General features: G+C 42.7%; 1 protein-coding gene across 2 annotated transcripts in view; it reads right to left on the bottom strand.

Annotated features, from left to right (window-relative positions):
* Positions 1-16284, bottom strand: part of BRMS1 (BRMS1 transcriptional repressor and anoikis regulator) — a 61179-nt gene that overhangs the window by 12105 nt on the left and 32790 nt on the right. For both annotated transcript variants that reach the window (XM_077456257.1, XM_077456249.1), the window contains exons 6-8: positions 15813-15909; positions 12399-12491; positions 4526-4590 (exon numbers count right to left, since the gene is read on the bottom strand). In XM_077456257.1, coding sequence (XP_077312383.1) covers positions 4526-4590; positions 12399-12491; positions 15813-15909 — 255 coding nt within the window. The remainder of the gene's footprint in view (positions 1-4525; positions 4591-12398; positions 12492-15812; positions 15910-16284) is intronic.

Genomic DNA, 16284 nt, shown 5'->3' with positions numbered 1-16284 from the left:
GATCTGCATAGTAGCCAATCAGCTTCAGGTTGTTCAATTAAGCTCGACAAATCCTGGAAGCTGATTTGTTTCTATGCAGACCTGCACCAGATTTTGCACTCACCAGGTTTAATAAATCAACCCCATGCAATTCTAAACCCAACTCTATGCAGGGTCACATTATGACTATTTTTTTTTTTTTTTTTAAAAGACAACTTCAAAATCCTTGTCTTAGCATCATACTGAGTGGCTTATTAATGAAAGACAGACAATGATACCCTATTATATTACAATTGGAAATATCTTGTCTCCCAGTTTTACCTAGTAATTTTTCCCACTTATATTCAACATAATTTGACAAGACAAAAATAATTCAAATGAATCTATATTGTGGGCAGATTTCCACCAAGTAGCAGACTTTGCATCCTTTTTCAGCAAAAAATTCATATGCAATTTAGGTCATGTAAAGTTTGCGCCATGAAAAGTCGCCCCTGTGCCCCTCAATACAGCCTCGCCTGTGTTTCTCAGTGCACCCTCACCTGTGCCCCTCAGTGCAGGCCGTGTAGCCTCACCTGTGCCCCTCAGTGCAGCCTCACCTGTGCCCCTCAGTGCAGGCCGTGCAGCCTCACCTGTGCCCCTGAGTGCAGCCTCACCTGTGCCCCTGAGTGCAGCCTCACCTGTGCCCCTGAGTGCAGCCTCACCTGTGCCCGAGTGCAGCCTCACCTGTGCCCGAGTGCAGCCTCACCTGTGCCCGAGTGCAGCCTCACCTGTGCCCGAGTGCAGCCTCACCTGTGCCCGAGTGCAGCCTCACCTGTCCCCCGTATAAAATTAACTATTCAAAATCTAGCATGCTAGGTATTGGTCTTGACCAACACATCAAAAACGACATTGTTGCCCACACATCTTTCTTGTGGAGCCCTAACTCAATCCTCACGTATTTGGGTATTCAATTGATCACTCCCTCCTTCAGATTGTGTGTCAACTTTAATAATCTTGTATCTAAACTCCAGAAGGTTGTCCACGATCTTCAGCAGCACACTCAAACCTCATGGGCAGGTAAAATCGCCCTTACCAAGATGTACCTACTTCCACACATCCTATATATGTTCCAAACTATTCAAATACCCTTACTTCAAAAACAACTATTGAAACTCCAGTCTATCACAACCACTTTTATATAGAGTGGAAAACACTCCAGTCTCTAATGCAACATTCTCTGCACACCTGTTTCTTCTGGAGGAATGGGTGCACCAGACATTCCAGCATTTTACAAAGCAACCACTCTTGCCAAGCTCTGGTGGAACCCCCACACAACAAACCACCTGGTTCCAGATAGAAAGAGCAGTATTAGTTTCTCAACTCAAGCAGGTTCTCAGTGACCTCCTACTACAACACCAAGGGATTCACACATACCTTGATACCATCCACACTACCATAAAACATGTAAAGCCACTCTAACGCAATAAGGGCATCCCGCACTGTCTGCTCTCAACCAAACCTCCAACGGTGCTTCATACTGTCACACCTGACATTACCTTCTCCAAATGGACCACCGCAGGCATTATCGCGGTCTGTCACTTACAGTGCCTTGCGAAAGTATTCGGCCCCCTTGAACTTTTCAACCTTTTGCCACATTTCAGGCTTCAAACATAGATATAAAATTTTTATTTTTTGTGAAGAATCACCAACAAGTGGGACACAATTTTGAAGTGGAACGAAATCTATTGGATATTTTAAACTTTTTTAGCAAATAAAAAACTGAAAAGTGGTGCATGCAAAATTATTCGGCCCCTTTACTTTCAGTGCAGCAAACTCACTCCAGAAGTTCAGCGAGGATCTCTGAATGATCCAATGTTGTCCTAAATGACTGATGGTGATAAATAGAATCCACCTGTGTGTAATCAAGTCTCTGTATAAATGCACCTGCTCTGTGATAGTCTCAGGGTTCTGTTGAAAGCGCAGAGAGCATCATGAAGACCAAGGAACACACCAGGCAGGTCCGTAATACTGTTGTGGAGAAGTTTAAAGCCGGATTTGGATACAAAAAGATTTCCCAAGCTTTAAACATCCCAAGGAGCACTGTGCAAGCGATCATTTTGAAATGGGAGTATCAAACCACTGCAAATCTACAAAGACCTGGCCGTCCCTCTAAACTTTCAGCTCAGACAAGGAGAAGACTGATCAGAGATGCAGCCAAGAGGCCCATGATCACTCTGGATGAACTGCAGAGAACTACAGCTGAGGTGGGAGAGTCTGTCCATAGGACAACAATCAGTTGTACGCTGCACAAATCTGGCCTTTATGGAAGAGTGGCAAGAAGAAAGCCATTTCTCAAAGATATCCATAAAAAGTCTGTCTAAAGTTTGCCACAAGCCACCTGGGAGACACACCAAACATGTGGAAGAAGGTGCACTGGTCAGATGAAACCAAAATCAAACTTTTTGCCCACAATGCAAAACGATATGTTTGGCGTAAAAGCAACACAGCTCATCACCCTCAACACACCATCCCCACTGTCAAACATGGTGGTGGCAGCATCATGGTTTGGGCCTGCTTTTCTTCAGCAGGGACAGGGAAGATGGTTAAAATTGAGGGGAAGGTGGATGCAGCCAAATACAGGACCATTCTGGATGAAAACCTGTTGGAATCTGCAAAAGACCTGAAACTGGGACAGAGATTTATCTTCCAACAAGACAATGATCCCAAACATACAGCAAAATCTACAAAGGAATGGTTCACAAATAAACGTATCCAGGTGTTAGAATGGCCAAGTCAAAGTCCAGACCTGAATCCAATCGAGAATCTGTGGAAAGAGCTGAAAACTGCTGTTCACAAACGCTCTCCATCCAACCTCACTGAGCTCGAGCTGTTTTGCAAGGAAGAATGGGCAAGAATTTCAGTCTCTCGATGTGCAAAACTGATAGACACATACCCCAAGCGACTTGCAGCTGTAATCGCAGCAAAAGGTGGCTCTACAAAGTATTAACGCAAGGGGGTCGAATAATTTTGCACGCCCCACTTTTCAGTTTTTTATTTGCTAAAAAAAGTTTAAAATATCCAATAGATTTCGTTCCACTTCACAATTGTGTCCCACCTGTTGGTGATTCTTCACAAAAAATTTAAATTTTATATCTTTACGTTTGAAGCCTGAAATGTGGCAAAAGGTTGAAAAGTTCAAGGGGGCCGAATACTTTCGCAAGGCACTGTATATAAGGACTCTACACCCATGTGCTTTCAACAGCTACAGTCTACTTGGCATATTACCGCTAAGGATTTTAAATACCTCAGGATACGCTCAGCCCTATCCAGGGTGAAATGGTCAGAAGACCTGACACTCTGGCACATAAAAGTTCTTTACCCAAAACTCCCCCCAACAAGGAATTTCTTATATCTACAAACTCCTCACCAATACCTGCCACAATTCAAAGATCCGAGCGATGTTACAATGGGAACAACTACTACAATGTTTCTACACCTCCCAACAATGGTACCGCTCGCTCCAAACACCCTTGAGAACCTCACGCTGTATACTACACTAGGAGGCTGTTCAAAAAATATACCACAGTTGGTACCTTACCCCAACTAAACTCGCCCACATTTACCAATCTTCCACAAATCTCTGCTGGAGAAATTGTGGAAACCCAGGGCCTTCATTGCATATCTGGTGGAACTGCCCGTCCCTCACTAAATTCTGGACTATGCTCTCTAAGCTCCTCTTTTCCATCTCACCAACTCCTATAGCTCTATCACCACAAATGGTACTACTGGGTCCGGACATGAAAACCTGGCTCCAGTCCTCCCACACAGTCATCTTCCATGTGTTGTCTAGCCATTGCCAGAAATTGGAAAGACCCCACCCCCCTTCCAGCTCGGAATTGATAGTGGTTCGGAACAACCACTGTTTGATGAAGTATATGTATGCCAAATCTCGCCTACAAATTCCTATCTTCCAAAAGTGCTGAGACCTTTCATACCCAATCTGCCACCTCTTTGCTAACACTTTGCAACCCATAGAACATCACTTATGATTGACTAAATTTACTAAGCTCATTCTAGCCATGTATATGTTATTTATGTGATTGCTCATCCGTCGAGCTACTGTTCAACTTTATACTTTGAAAAACTTATGATAAAGATGAGTTTAAAAAAAAAATAAATAAAAATCATGTGAGCCGATATCATGTGACATCCAAAAATGGAACTACCACCACCTTATTTGCCAGGGTGCAACTGCTTTCAGAAAATATATACTGTTTGGGAATTTAACTAATATTTAGGCATAAAATTAGCATTTTAAACTGGTGTCCAAAAAAAAAAAAAAAAAAATGGCACTGGTAGACAAGTGGTAAATGTGCTAAGAGCATAAATAGATCAATAAAGTACCGGCAAAAATTAGTGCTTAGTAGTAACTGCCATTCAATAAATATATATACTTTTTGGGTTAAAATATAAAATGTGAACTAGATTAAAAAATACCCCCTTTTTTTATCTGGAGGCAAAAAAAAGTGTTGCAGAAGAAAAGAAAAGAAATAACTTTTCAAAATACCTTTTTGATAGCAGTCCAGTCCTCTAGGATATCCAAGTCCCGTAACATATAAACAATATATGGACCTATCCGTTCTGTCAAGGAGAACTGAAGACTAACAATAGTTTATTAAAGGGTTAGTTCACTTTCATGATCAATAGTAAAATAAATCTAGAACCCAGTTTTCCAACTTTGGCATGTGCTAATAAAACTAAGGATATCATTACAACTACTTAGTGCATACGGGTGAATTATCCCTTTTTTTGACAAATGACAAATTAGGCTTTCATTTGCTGGTAAATAGTAATGGATGTCTGATTTTTTTTTTTTATTATCAAAAGAAAACTGTCCCGAAATAGTAAAAAAAAAAAAAAAAATTTTTTATATATATATATATATATATATATATATATATATATATATATATATATATATATATATATATATATATATATATATATATATAAAAATAATCCTAAAACACGCTCACTGACCTTTGCCCCTTAACCAAGACTTTGATCAAACCTTAGTCTACCTATTTTACCCCAATTTTTTTTTCCCCCAACATTGTTTTGTTTACAACTTCTCTAGCAAGGAAAAGGGAAACAATATTCTGAATATTTTTCTCCATTCAAGGGAAGACAGATTACAGGGGCAGGCTATGCAGTGAATGATCAGCATGAGAGCCAATCACAGGCTGTTACAGTGATCACGCAATCAAGAGCCAGTCCTCCTGGTCATTATTATGAAACCTGGAGCTCTCAGTGACAGCTCGGTTTCTGTGCTAGCAGTGAGCTCCCAGCACAAACACACATACTTTCATGATCCACATATGTATGCTTGGCGGGAAGGGGTTACTGAAATTTTTTTTAAATTCTATATGAATTACAGCTTTGAGTGTACAATAAAATGCTGTCCTTTTTTAAAGCGGAACTAAACTCTCTTAATCAACATGAACTAATGCCAACTGTGGCCCGGGTTCCGGTGCTATCCAGCTTGCCTAAAAATGAAGCTCCCTAAAAGGGAATGCTACGCTACGCCCATTAGAGGCGGGAACAGCAAGCCCAGGCCCCAGCCATAGCACTCACTTTGCTTTAACTGACGAGAGCATCACTCGTGCCACTATGTGTCTGATGTCATTTGGAGCCTTATCATGGAAACCGACACCAGCTCTGACTCCTGAACTCCAGAGTTTCTGAAAACGCTCCTGCATACTGCATCAACATTCTCTATCCACATTTCCATCCTTTTTGATATGGTCACAAGAGCCCAGGCTGACTTTTGGGTTATTTGCTGCATCTTCCAAGGAAGAGCGACATGCTCTTTAGAGAGGCAGCTTCACATCCTTACCTCTGAATGGATATAGCTTGGCCATCTGGCTTAGAAGGGAGGGACGTCTCATGTTCTTTTGCACCACTTATCCAAAATGTTGTCGCCTAGTTCTGTTAAAAATGAAAATTTATAACACTCCCTCTACGGCTATGTCTCCAAGTTGTGAGATTGCGAGTGCGACCCTGATCCGACTCCGAGTGCAGCCCCGATTCAAATTTACAGTCACTGGATCAAAGTTGCATCAAATTAGCGCAGGAACCTCTCAAAGTCACTGCAACATTAAGTTGCATAGCTTGGAACACGTGCCATTGATCTCAATGGATTGGGACCCGCCATGCGACCCCATGTGTCCAAAGTCGCATAACAAGTCGCATTAGTGGAATCTGATCCCAAAGGTGCTTACAGAACTTCCTCTTGCTTTGCAGTAGACCCTACCTTGGTTGGGACAGTTCCAATGCTTCCTGGTCATCCTAGTGGAAGAACACACTGCAGTGGCTTTTGGACTTCGTGTGTGGCTTGTATCCCACACATGTGCCTCACTAGGGATTCCATTTGCTGGAAAACGCCACCGCCTGGGCTTAGCATGGCTCACACATTGACTTGCCATCTGGCACCACAGTACCGCATCCCCAGCAGGCTCCCTCCTTGGAACAGCTGTTATAGTGGTGGGTGCGTAGAGGATTCAGAGCTTCTGCTATAAAGGCTGGGCCTTGACGGTGACCTATGACAAATACATCAAGAAAAATGTTGTTATGATGTCTTTATAATCTCGTGCCGTGTATTATCAACCTGACCTAGAAAGAATCACAAAAGCAAAATAGGATAGAAAGGAAATGGTTAAAGAACCCACAAAGAGTACCCAGGTCAGAAAGGAAAGGGTTAAACCCATCCTCTCATACCTGCTACACTATCACACAGAGACAGCATACAAGGGTGTTACTGCAAAGCATACCCTGTGATAATTGCATATAGCACTTTGGGAAACTGCTGCAAGCTGCCTACAGAGAAATCCTTACATCAACAGTACTGACCGCCGATTGAATTTCTCCACTGAAATTATGCCACCACCGCCCGCAGTGCGCATGCGCTGGGCGGGCACAACCCAGGGATGTCCAGCTGGAAGAGAAAGCAGCAGTTTGGAACGCAAATGCGCTCCAGCTGCCATAGATTAGAAGACACTAGAGCCAGAGAAGAAACAGACAAACAAACACACAAACTGCTGCCATGGAATAGCTAATATAAAAGTATACAATCACCGCACACACACACACTAAGTTCCTTAAACGCTAAAGCAATTAGTCAAATTTGTGGATGTGGAACCCCTGGAGGTATAAGAGGGACAATAACTCAGTGCAGCTGCCAACTACTGGAAAATGGGGGATAAAGAGCAAAAAAACAAAAAGGCAGGGCAGGCAGTAAGTATACCTGAACCAATGGATGAATGAAATTAGTTTATTGCACTGAGATGAACAAACACTGCAAAAGTCTATGTAACCTGTAAGATATTGGGATGAATGCAGTAATCAGTCATCAGAACATGAAGGTATGCAACAATTAGGATGATTAAAAAAAAAAAAGAAAAAAAATGGTACCACACTGAAATCCAGATGGGAGGGGGTTAATATCATCCATGTGGCTGGTGGAACATAGGGAATGAACTACCTGAACCACATGGAGAGCGGTGACAGCCCAGTAGGGAATCATTGAAAAACAGCACACTGGAGGCCAGGCTCTGCTGGTGTCAAGGATGGGAGCCGCAATGGCAGGAGGATGCTCTGCCGTCTGCTGTTGACAGCTGTGGCGGGTCGCAGGGAATAACCATGCCAAGTTGCAGGCAATGGCCTGTCTCATCCACAGCTGAAGTTGGAGCCGGGGGAGCTTAACACAGACACAAGAGTGGGGGGCGCGCTGGATGACGTCAGGACTGCACCCGGAAGTAAGGGAAATGAAAGACGTGTGAGGTGGTGGTAAACTGCAAACTTAGGTTGCTGTGACTAACATGTTTCACGAGCATCCACTTTGTCAAAGTCACGGCAACTTCAATCCTGCTTCCACAATCAGACCAGCCAGGTAGGTTGATCACACTGGGCTTGGGGCAGATAGGGCCACCCACTAAACAGCTGGGCTATCTGGCAATTGCCTGCCAATGGCCAGGCTTTAGCTCTTCCAGCGCCTCCTTCATTTGCCCACTCCATGCCCTGCTAACAGCTAGGGCTTATTGGAGTATCTTCCGTTAAGCTTGCGCCATACCCTGCTAATAGCCAGGGCTTATCTGAGTATTGCGACCTGTCTTCCCAGTGCTCGTCGCTGTCAGGTCTTGATCACGGAGAGAAAAAACTTCAGGCAGACCAATAGCCAAATCAGTACTTAGGACGACCACAAAAAAGGAACACAGCCGCTGGACCAAAGATTTGTATGCTGCCATGGAATCTGTCAGGAAAGGAGAGTTTGCTGTGAAAATTAAAATTGAATTACACAGCATTTTCAGTTTTTGCTCAGATACAGTTTAGTTCAACTTTAAAAATTTGAAAGAGTATATATCGGTGTATACTGCGCTGTGACGGGGACTTTTATAAAGCTGCCAACACAGCTTCTAGACAAAAGCGTGAAAAACAAGGACATACAATTATGTGTAGCGCTATGTCAAAGTGTCAAGGAAAAATGTGTCAGCATGCACGTATCTGGAACCGTCTAAATAACTAGATATTACAGGCTATTGCATGGGCACATGAAATGTGAAATACACTAAAATAAAAATGTATGCAAAATCTATATAAATATATGTGAAAGAAAATATACGTGAAAAAACAAACTATTTGTTGCAATATAGTCTATCGCACCCTCTTGCATGGAAGGTGTGAATATTAAATAAGTCCCACAAAGTCCAAAACCAGTGTCAAATTATAAAAAGAAAAAAAAAAAAAAAAAAAAAAAAAAAATCAGGGAAAGCTTCAAGTAAAACTTTAAGTTGAATTCTTTATGCATACAACACCAGCACCACCACCGTGAGAACGAGGCTTACCAAAGGACTTGGACTTAGTTGGGTTTATGCCCCCCAAGTCTTATAGCTGGAAATCAGCTCAACAGGTGTAGATGTTCAGCAGATTTGGCTCACACCACAGCGTCAATTTAACGATGATGCGTTGTTACTCAGTAGGGGATAAGGTCACGGTATTGTATATGAAACCATAAAAAATAAGAATCCGGCATAGCGTAATATTGTCAAAAAAAAAAAAAAGAAAACGTTTTAATCGATAAAGCGCGTAAAAAAATACTCACATTTTCAGGGAATCAAAACGGCACATCCGGTATAAAAGATGCAAGCGATGTCTGTAAAGGAGTCCTTTACAGACATCACTTGCATCTTTTATACCGAATGTGCCGTTTTGATTCCTTCAAAATGTGAGCGTTTTTTTTACATACATTTTTATTTTAGTGTATTTCACATTTCATGTGCCCATGCAATAGCCTGTAATATCTAGTTATTTAGACGGTTCCAGATACATGCATGCTGACACATTTTTCCTTGACACTTTGATATAGCGCTACACATAACCACTTTAAAAATTATCCTTACTTGGGAGGTGATTCTACTGTGGGCTTCCCACTTTCCATCCTGAAGTTGTTTGTACAACCCCAACACAAAAGCTTGGCTTGCCTAACAATGTATGTGCAGTCTGCTCTCTCTCTCTCTCTCTCACAGCAGCAGCAGCTGAGCGCAGTGCTTTGTGAGTGTGAGAGAGCGCAAAACTGTGCATGCATGGTTCTGCAAGCCAAGTGTTTGTTTGTGAGGTGTCGAGATCACAAACCCGAAGGCAAACTGTTAAACCAAACCTGTGGCCAGGCTATAAAGTTAACATTTACATAATCTAAACAAGCAGTGAATAAGCTTTAAAAAACAGGTCATCATTAAGCCTTGCAGCTGCAGACACTGTGAATCAATTCATCCTCAAAGTTTACAGCAGAAGTGCTAAACCTGATCAAGTCCTTCTCACAGGCAGCTCAGTCCACCCCATAACCATTCCTAAAGCTCCTGCTTTTCATTTACATTAGGTGTTAAAAGGCTGGAAGGCTTCCAAACTACTACTGGTAGGGGTGAGCAGAACTGCTGAGAGGACAGTTATCTGCATTAAATTAGCCTCAGAACCTAATGTAATTCATACGTGTTTGGGTTTTAAAGGGATGAGGTGGCAACCCTAAACAGCCTCTGGCTGAAATGTTATTGAACTCTGCTGCTCCTCTTTGCATCCAAAAAACACAATGTCATTAGGATTGAAACCGAGGATCAGAAAACTTCTAATATTATCCAGTAAACCAACTCGCCATAATCTGATTTCAGTGCAATATCCCAAGTAGCTCACTAAAAGTGTTCTTCAAGTGTGCACAGTGCCGTCTTTACTATTGATTGGACCCTGAGCAAACATTTTCCTGGGCCCCCAAGGCAATTTCGTCTCCCCTCCCCATCATTACACAGGAATCCCTCTCCCATACTACCCAAATCACTACATAGGATCCCCATGCTTCCTCCATAATTACAGGACCCCCTCCCCCATGCTATGCCCATCACTACACAGGCCCCCTCCCCTATACTACCCCCCCATTATTACACAGAATCCAGAATCCGTCCCCCAAAATATCCCCATCATTACAAGACCCCCCCCCCCCCTGCTGAGGTTGGAGAAGCAGGGAGAGGGGTTATTGTTTAGGGTGGAGAAGCGGGGGGGGGGGGGGGTTTATTATTGAGGGTGGAGAGGGGGTTATTATTGAGTATGGAGAAGCAGGGAGTGGGGTTATTATTGAGGGTGGAGAAGCAGGGAGGGGGGTATTATTGAGGGTGGAAAAGCTGGAAGGGGGTTATTATTGAGGGTGGAGAAGCAGGAAGGGGGTTATTATTGAGGGTGGAGAAGCAGGAAGGGGGTTATTATTGAGGGTGGAGAATCTGGAAGGGGGGTTATGGGGGGGCAGGTATTGGGGTTATTGTTGGAGGTGGAGAGACAGGGAGAGGGGTTATTGTTTAAGGTGGAGAAGCAGGGAGGAGGGATTTTATTGAGGGTGGAGACGTGGAGAGGGGGGTTATTATTGAGGGTGGAGAAGCAGGGAAGGGGGTGTTATTGTTGAGGGTGGAGAAGTAGGGAGGGGGGTTATTGCTGAGGATAGAGAGTCGAGGAGGGGGGTTATTGTTGAGCCAACAGCTGTCAGTCACTGCCCTGCACTACAACACCCAGCAGCCCTGCCCTACCCTCCAAGAAGTTCTGCAGCAGCAGCCAATCACTGTCTTGCACTACAACACCCAGCAGCCCTGCTCTCCCTCCAAGAAGTTCTGCAGCAGTAGCCAATCACTGCCCTGCACTACAACACACAGCAGCTCTACACTCCCCCAAGAAGTTCTGCAGTAGCTGAGACTCCCTGCAAATTTATCAGAGTTGGTGGGAGGGGGAGCCCAGCTCAGGACAGCACACAGTGTCTCAGAGGGGGACAATCTACTCATTGTGCAGAGCTGCAGAGGAGGGAAGGGCAGAATGCAGCATGTTGCTGGGGAAGGGACTCAGTCCACTCAGACTGAGATAAGGGGAAGGGGCAGGCCAGTAGAAGAGACACTGAGGACGTGACGTCACTTAACCCGTGCCGAGCTGGATAAAAAGGTGGAGAAAACGAATGCACTTGACTTATCAGCATTTGGGGCCCTCCAACAATGAATGTTGCTCTGGGCAGATGCCCCATTTGCCCTGCGTTAAAGACACTTAGTGTGTGTTGTGAGGCCACCTCGCACTTAGCTTCCGGTATCATCAATAACAAACTTCCAAGGTACGACTGAATCAGGCGAGTGGTTGAAAACAATTTCTTACTATCTATGTTTTTTACATCAAGCTTTTTCATGCAACTTACAGCAGCAAAACTGCATTTGCATTGGTGGTGTTTGGGACTCTCTCTCCCCTCTATCACAAGCAGGGGTATTTTGATCACCAGACTACTGAACTACAGCAATGCATGGGTGAAATTTTGCAGTAGTGAGCAGTGGGGATGCATTCCCCATATGCATGTCAAAGTTTACTTTTCAGTGTTAACTGCAGTGCACCTCTAAACCTGAAACTGCAAGTGTACTTCCTCATTAAGGATGAGCTTAGGTGTGTTCACAACCCTCACGTACAGAGCCCGCCAGGAAGTTGGCACAGTGCTAAAAGTGGGCAGGGAAGCATTTTTCCAATCCGCGGCTGCAGAGTTCAAGAAATGTCTCACTGCCTGTGATTACTTCCTGGGGGGCTCTGCATGTGCAGGTTGCGAACACACCTGAGCTCATCCTTATTCCTGATACAACTTTTATTGTTTGCAGGAGGAATGTAGCTACGCTAAACTTTCTATATGCCTTTACAGGCAGCAGATTTCTATTATGAACACCGTAACTGTAGTTTGGATACATTCTCTGAGCAGATAATTTTATTTATTTTTTTAAATGTAGACGATAATAACATTTTAGTTCTCAGGCACAAATCACAACATGGTGAGATAGTAAGATATGTTACAGTCATTTGGCATACAAAGTCTGTCTTTAACAAAAGGATACCAGAAACCAATGGAACTCTCCGCTTCTTTTCTGAACGAAATGGATCCCACTTTTTTCTACTTCGTTTAGATCTCAATTCTTCATCCCACCATTCTGATGAAAGAAAAAGAAAGAATGGGGAAGTTAGACAAAAGAAAGAGGAGAAAATGAATGGTACCAGCAGGTGCCCTATGGTCTTGCTAAGCAGGGGTGAGTTTAAGGCTACACACTTTCACATATCTACTTTTCAATCTGGTGCATTTCCATAAGAAGAAGAAGAAGAAGAAGAAGAAGAAGAAGAAGAAGAAGAAGAAGAAGAAGAAGAAGAAGAAGAGAAAAAAACCACACACACACACACACACACACACACACACACACACAGTTTTATTGCAATAAATGGTAATGCATGTATACACAAACAAATGTCCATAATAAACTGGTGCTTTATATTCCCTGATCAGTAACTGATATACATTCTTGGTGTCTGTCTGTACAAATGTTAAAGTGGTCTGCTATCATTGGGACATGAAAGTATATGTAAACACCTAACCCTTTAAAACAACCAATTCAGATTAAAATATAAATGCAAGGCAAAACGTGTGTGTGTGTGTGTGTGTGTGTGTGTGTGTGTGTGTGTGTGTGTAACCTCTTTTCTCAGCTGAATAGGGGCTTAGAGAGGTAGGAATGGTGGGGAGGGGGGGGGGGGGGGGGTGAGTCAGCAAGAGGCAGAAACACAGCCATACACTGATCTTTTCCGTGAAGAGCTCTGCAGGAGTGCCTACCAGCACATGTATTGGCCATTGGAGGACATACAGGAAACTGACCACACTGGGAAGGATGTGCTTCTATGCCCAATGTGGTCAGTTTGAAAGAGCAAAGCAGAAGAACTAGCAGGGTCACCAGGTATATCACACAAAAGGAAGCAATACAAGAAAAACAGGGCACTTTTTACTACAAGTACATGGTACAATAGGCACTTCAGGAACATGAAATGTTGTTGTAACAATCACTTTAACATTTAAATTTCTAAATAGCTCAGCTTTCTTCAACACTTCCATAGACATACAAAGTCCTATTGTACTAGAATGAATGTGCAGAGAGTGCCCGGCACCTGTAGCACCAGATGTTCTGTTATATCTGACAATATGGAGATCAGAATAAGCCAGATGATTTAAACTGCATTCAGGTAATTTCTGCTGGGTATACCATAGATAGTGAACCATTCCATAAGAAAAAAAAAAGCTTTGTGTTGTGGGAAGACTGCAAAAGTGTACTGGTTCTTGGCGGGCTTGCCCAGTGCAGTCCCAGCACAAGACATAGAAAAAAGCCTTTTTTTCTTATGGAGTAGTTCACATCACTGTGTTGCAATGGCATACATGGAAAAAAATAAATAAACTGCATGCAGTCCTTTTTTCAGTGCAGCAGGTTACAACACAAACTACCACATTACAACGCCATTGTGTGAAAAGAATTTCACAAAATGTCACTTTGACATTTCAATAACATTCGGACAAAAAAAAAAAAAAAAAAAAAAAAAAAAAAAAAAAAAAAAAAAAAACACAGTTTGGTGCACTGGGATCAGTGTGGTTGACCATAAGTGGTTAGGGCCAGTGGTTAGGTTAAGTTGCAAGAAAAAGTTCAGATTCCTGGATTTTTATGGATTTTTCTTTCCACTCATTCTTGGACTGACTATACATTTTGTCATAAATGGCTAGCCTCGGCAAGCTGTGTGGTGGCTTCTGGGTACTGTTACTTTGCTCAGCTGCGCTCGCTCCTGTCGGTGATGGCGTTCTGTATCACCGAAGGGAGTGAGCAGAGCTGAGCACAGTTGAGCATGGCGACAGTACCCAGAAGCCGCCACACAGCTTACGCTCCAGCTCCTAGCACCTCTGACAGATTGGCTGCTGCCCAGCATCACCCTGCCAGCACCAGTCCCCTTCTGCTGAAATCTGCAGTGTAGATACAAAAAACACAGTCACTTCCAGTGCTAATAGGTCTTCCAAGGTGTGGAGTAACAGATGTCAAATACAATGGTATCCAAAACTGGGTGTATGCTGCCTTCCTCAGATGGGGCAATACGAAAGGAACTACAAGAAATACAAATGGAAGGCGCGCACACCTAGTGCATTACCAAATATAATTTAATAATAAAAATGTTTTATATAAAAGTGGGTACTCACAAAATGCAACTGACAAAAGGCCATAAAAACAATACATGGACATGCACAGAACGCGGGGTACCTTCCTCAGAGCTAGGCTAGTTTCGTACACCATGGGCAAGTGCTTTTATAGGGAAAGGTGGAATTGAAAATTATCGCTGTGCAAATTTCATCGCAATAAACCATTTTTTTTTCATAAATTATATATTTTATTAAATGTATTTTTATTTTGTTTTTAATAATATACTATTCCTTAGTGGTCATGTTTTGTTTTTCTTCCATCTATCTTTGCCCATTCATGTCTATGAGGACACCGTTGTACTGCTCCCGTCCCGGAAGTGATGTCACGTGTCATCAGGAGTCTTCCTGAGTTTACAGGAAGTGGATTCCCTTTGGTATTGAGCAGGTTCCCTGGGGTCTGGTAAGGTTCTTGTGCGACACCAGGTGTTCACTGATTGGCGCACTACAGCGGGGATGATCCCGTTAGTGTCTGTCTGGGTTTTTTCCCCCCCGTTTCTGGCAATTCTGCAGCTTCACATCAGGTGATCCTAGTGTGTGTTTTTTTTTTTTTTTGGACACCTCTGAGTGCCCAATCCCCCCCCCCCCCCAGCCACTTTAGGCATGTAGAGGTGAGATATGGATTGGCGCAATTATCAATCCTGCATTCGCTTATTTGTTCCTACACTTGTATTCATCTGACTAAATATAAATGAATATGCACTATATCATGGATTCAAATGATTTATTTATTAATTTGTGCATTTATGATGGAGATTTTTGTTGTTTTTTCATTGGTGCAACTATTTGTATGTGTATATATATATATATATATATATATATATATATATATATATAAGTGCATGGCTCTTTTTGACACACAATTTTCAATTCCACCATTCCCTATAAATGCGCTTGCCCATGGTGTACAAGACTAGCTTAGCTCTGAGGAAGGGGGTGCTGTACCCCTTGTTCTGTGCATGTCCATGCATTGTTTTTATGGCCTTTTGTCAGTTGCATTTTGTGAGTATCCACTTTTATATAAAACATTTTTATTATTAAAATTATCTATGGTAATGCACTAGGTGTGCGCGCTTCCATATCTGTTTTTCTTGTGATATCTGCAGTGTGTCTGAGATCCCAGGATTGCTGACAGTCCGAGTACACCAGATGTTTTCCTGCCGGTCTCTGCATCCTCAAGCACCACAGACCGATTGACATCCAGCTGCTTACCTGCCAAGCTCTGCAGCCCCTTGAATGGGAAGAATTTACCGCATACCTGAGGAGATATCTATGCTTTGACGATCTTCCTCAAGTCGTTGGATTCGCTCTAATAGTTCACATTGCATGTTGTCAAATAAGAGAACCTTCTCACTCTGTAAACAAGAAACCAGAGTAAAAAACTTTAAAAAGTATATGATGAAGCAAAATATTAAAAAAAAACGTACATCTCTGCAGGTTTCCCCTCGATTTATTATTTTAACCAGTTGCTTACTAGGCACTTAAACCCACTCCTGTCCAGACCAATTTTCAACACTGTCGTACTTTGAATGACAATTGCGCGGTCATCCAACACTGTACTCAAATTACATTTTTATCATTTTTTTTCCCCACAAATAGAGCTTTCTTTTGGTGGCATTTGATCACCTCTGCGGTTTTTATTTTTTGTTAAAAAAAAAAAATTGTCATTGGCTGACAGCTGATCACATGGTAAGGGGCCGGGATCGGCCCCTTACTAGGAATGGTGATCA

Source organism: Lithobates pipiens, unplaced genomic scaffold (assembly GCF_037356315.1).
Source record: "Lithobates pipiens isolate NorthernLeopardFrog02 unplaced genomic scaffold, aLitPip1_a1.2 Scaffold_10, whole genome shotgun sequence".
Lineage (NCBI taxonomy): Eukaryota > Metazoa > Chordata > Amphibia > Anura > Ranidae > Lithobates > Lithobates pipiens.
This window is presented reverse-complemented; position numbering and strand designations above follow the sequence as displayed.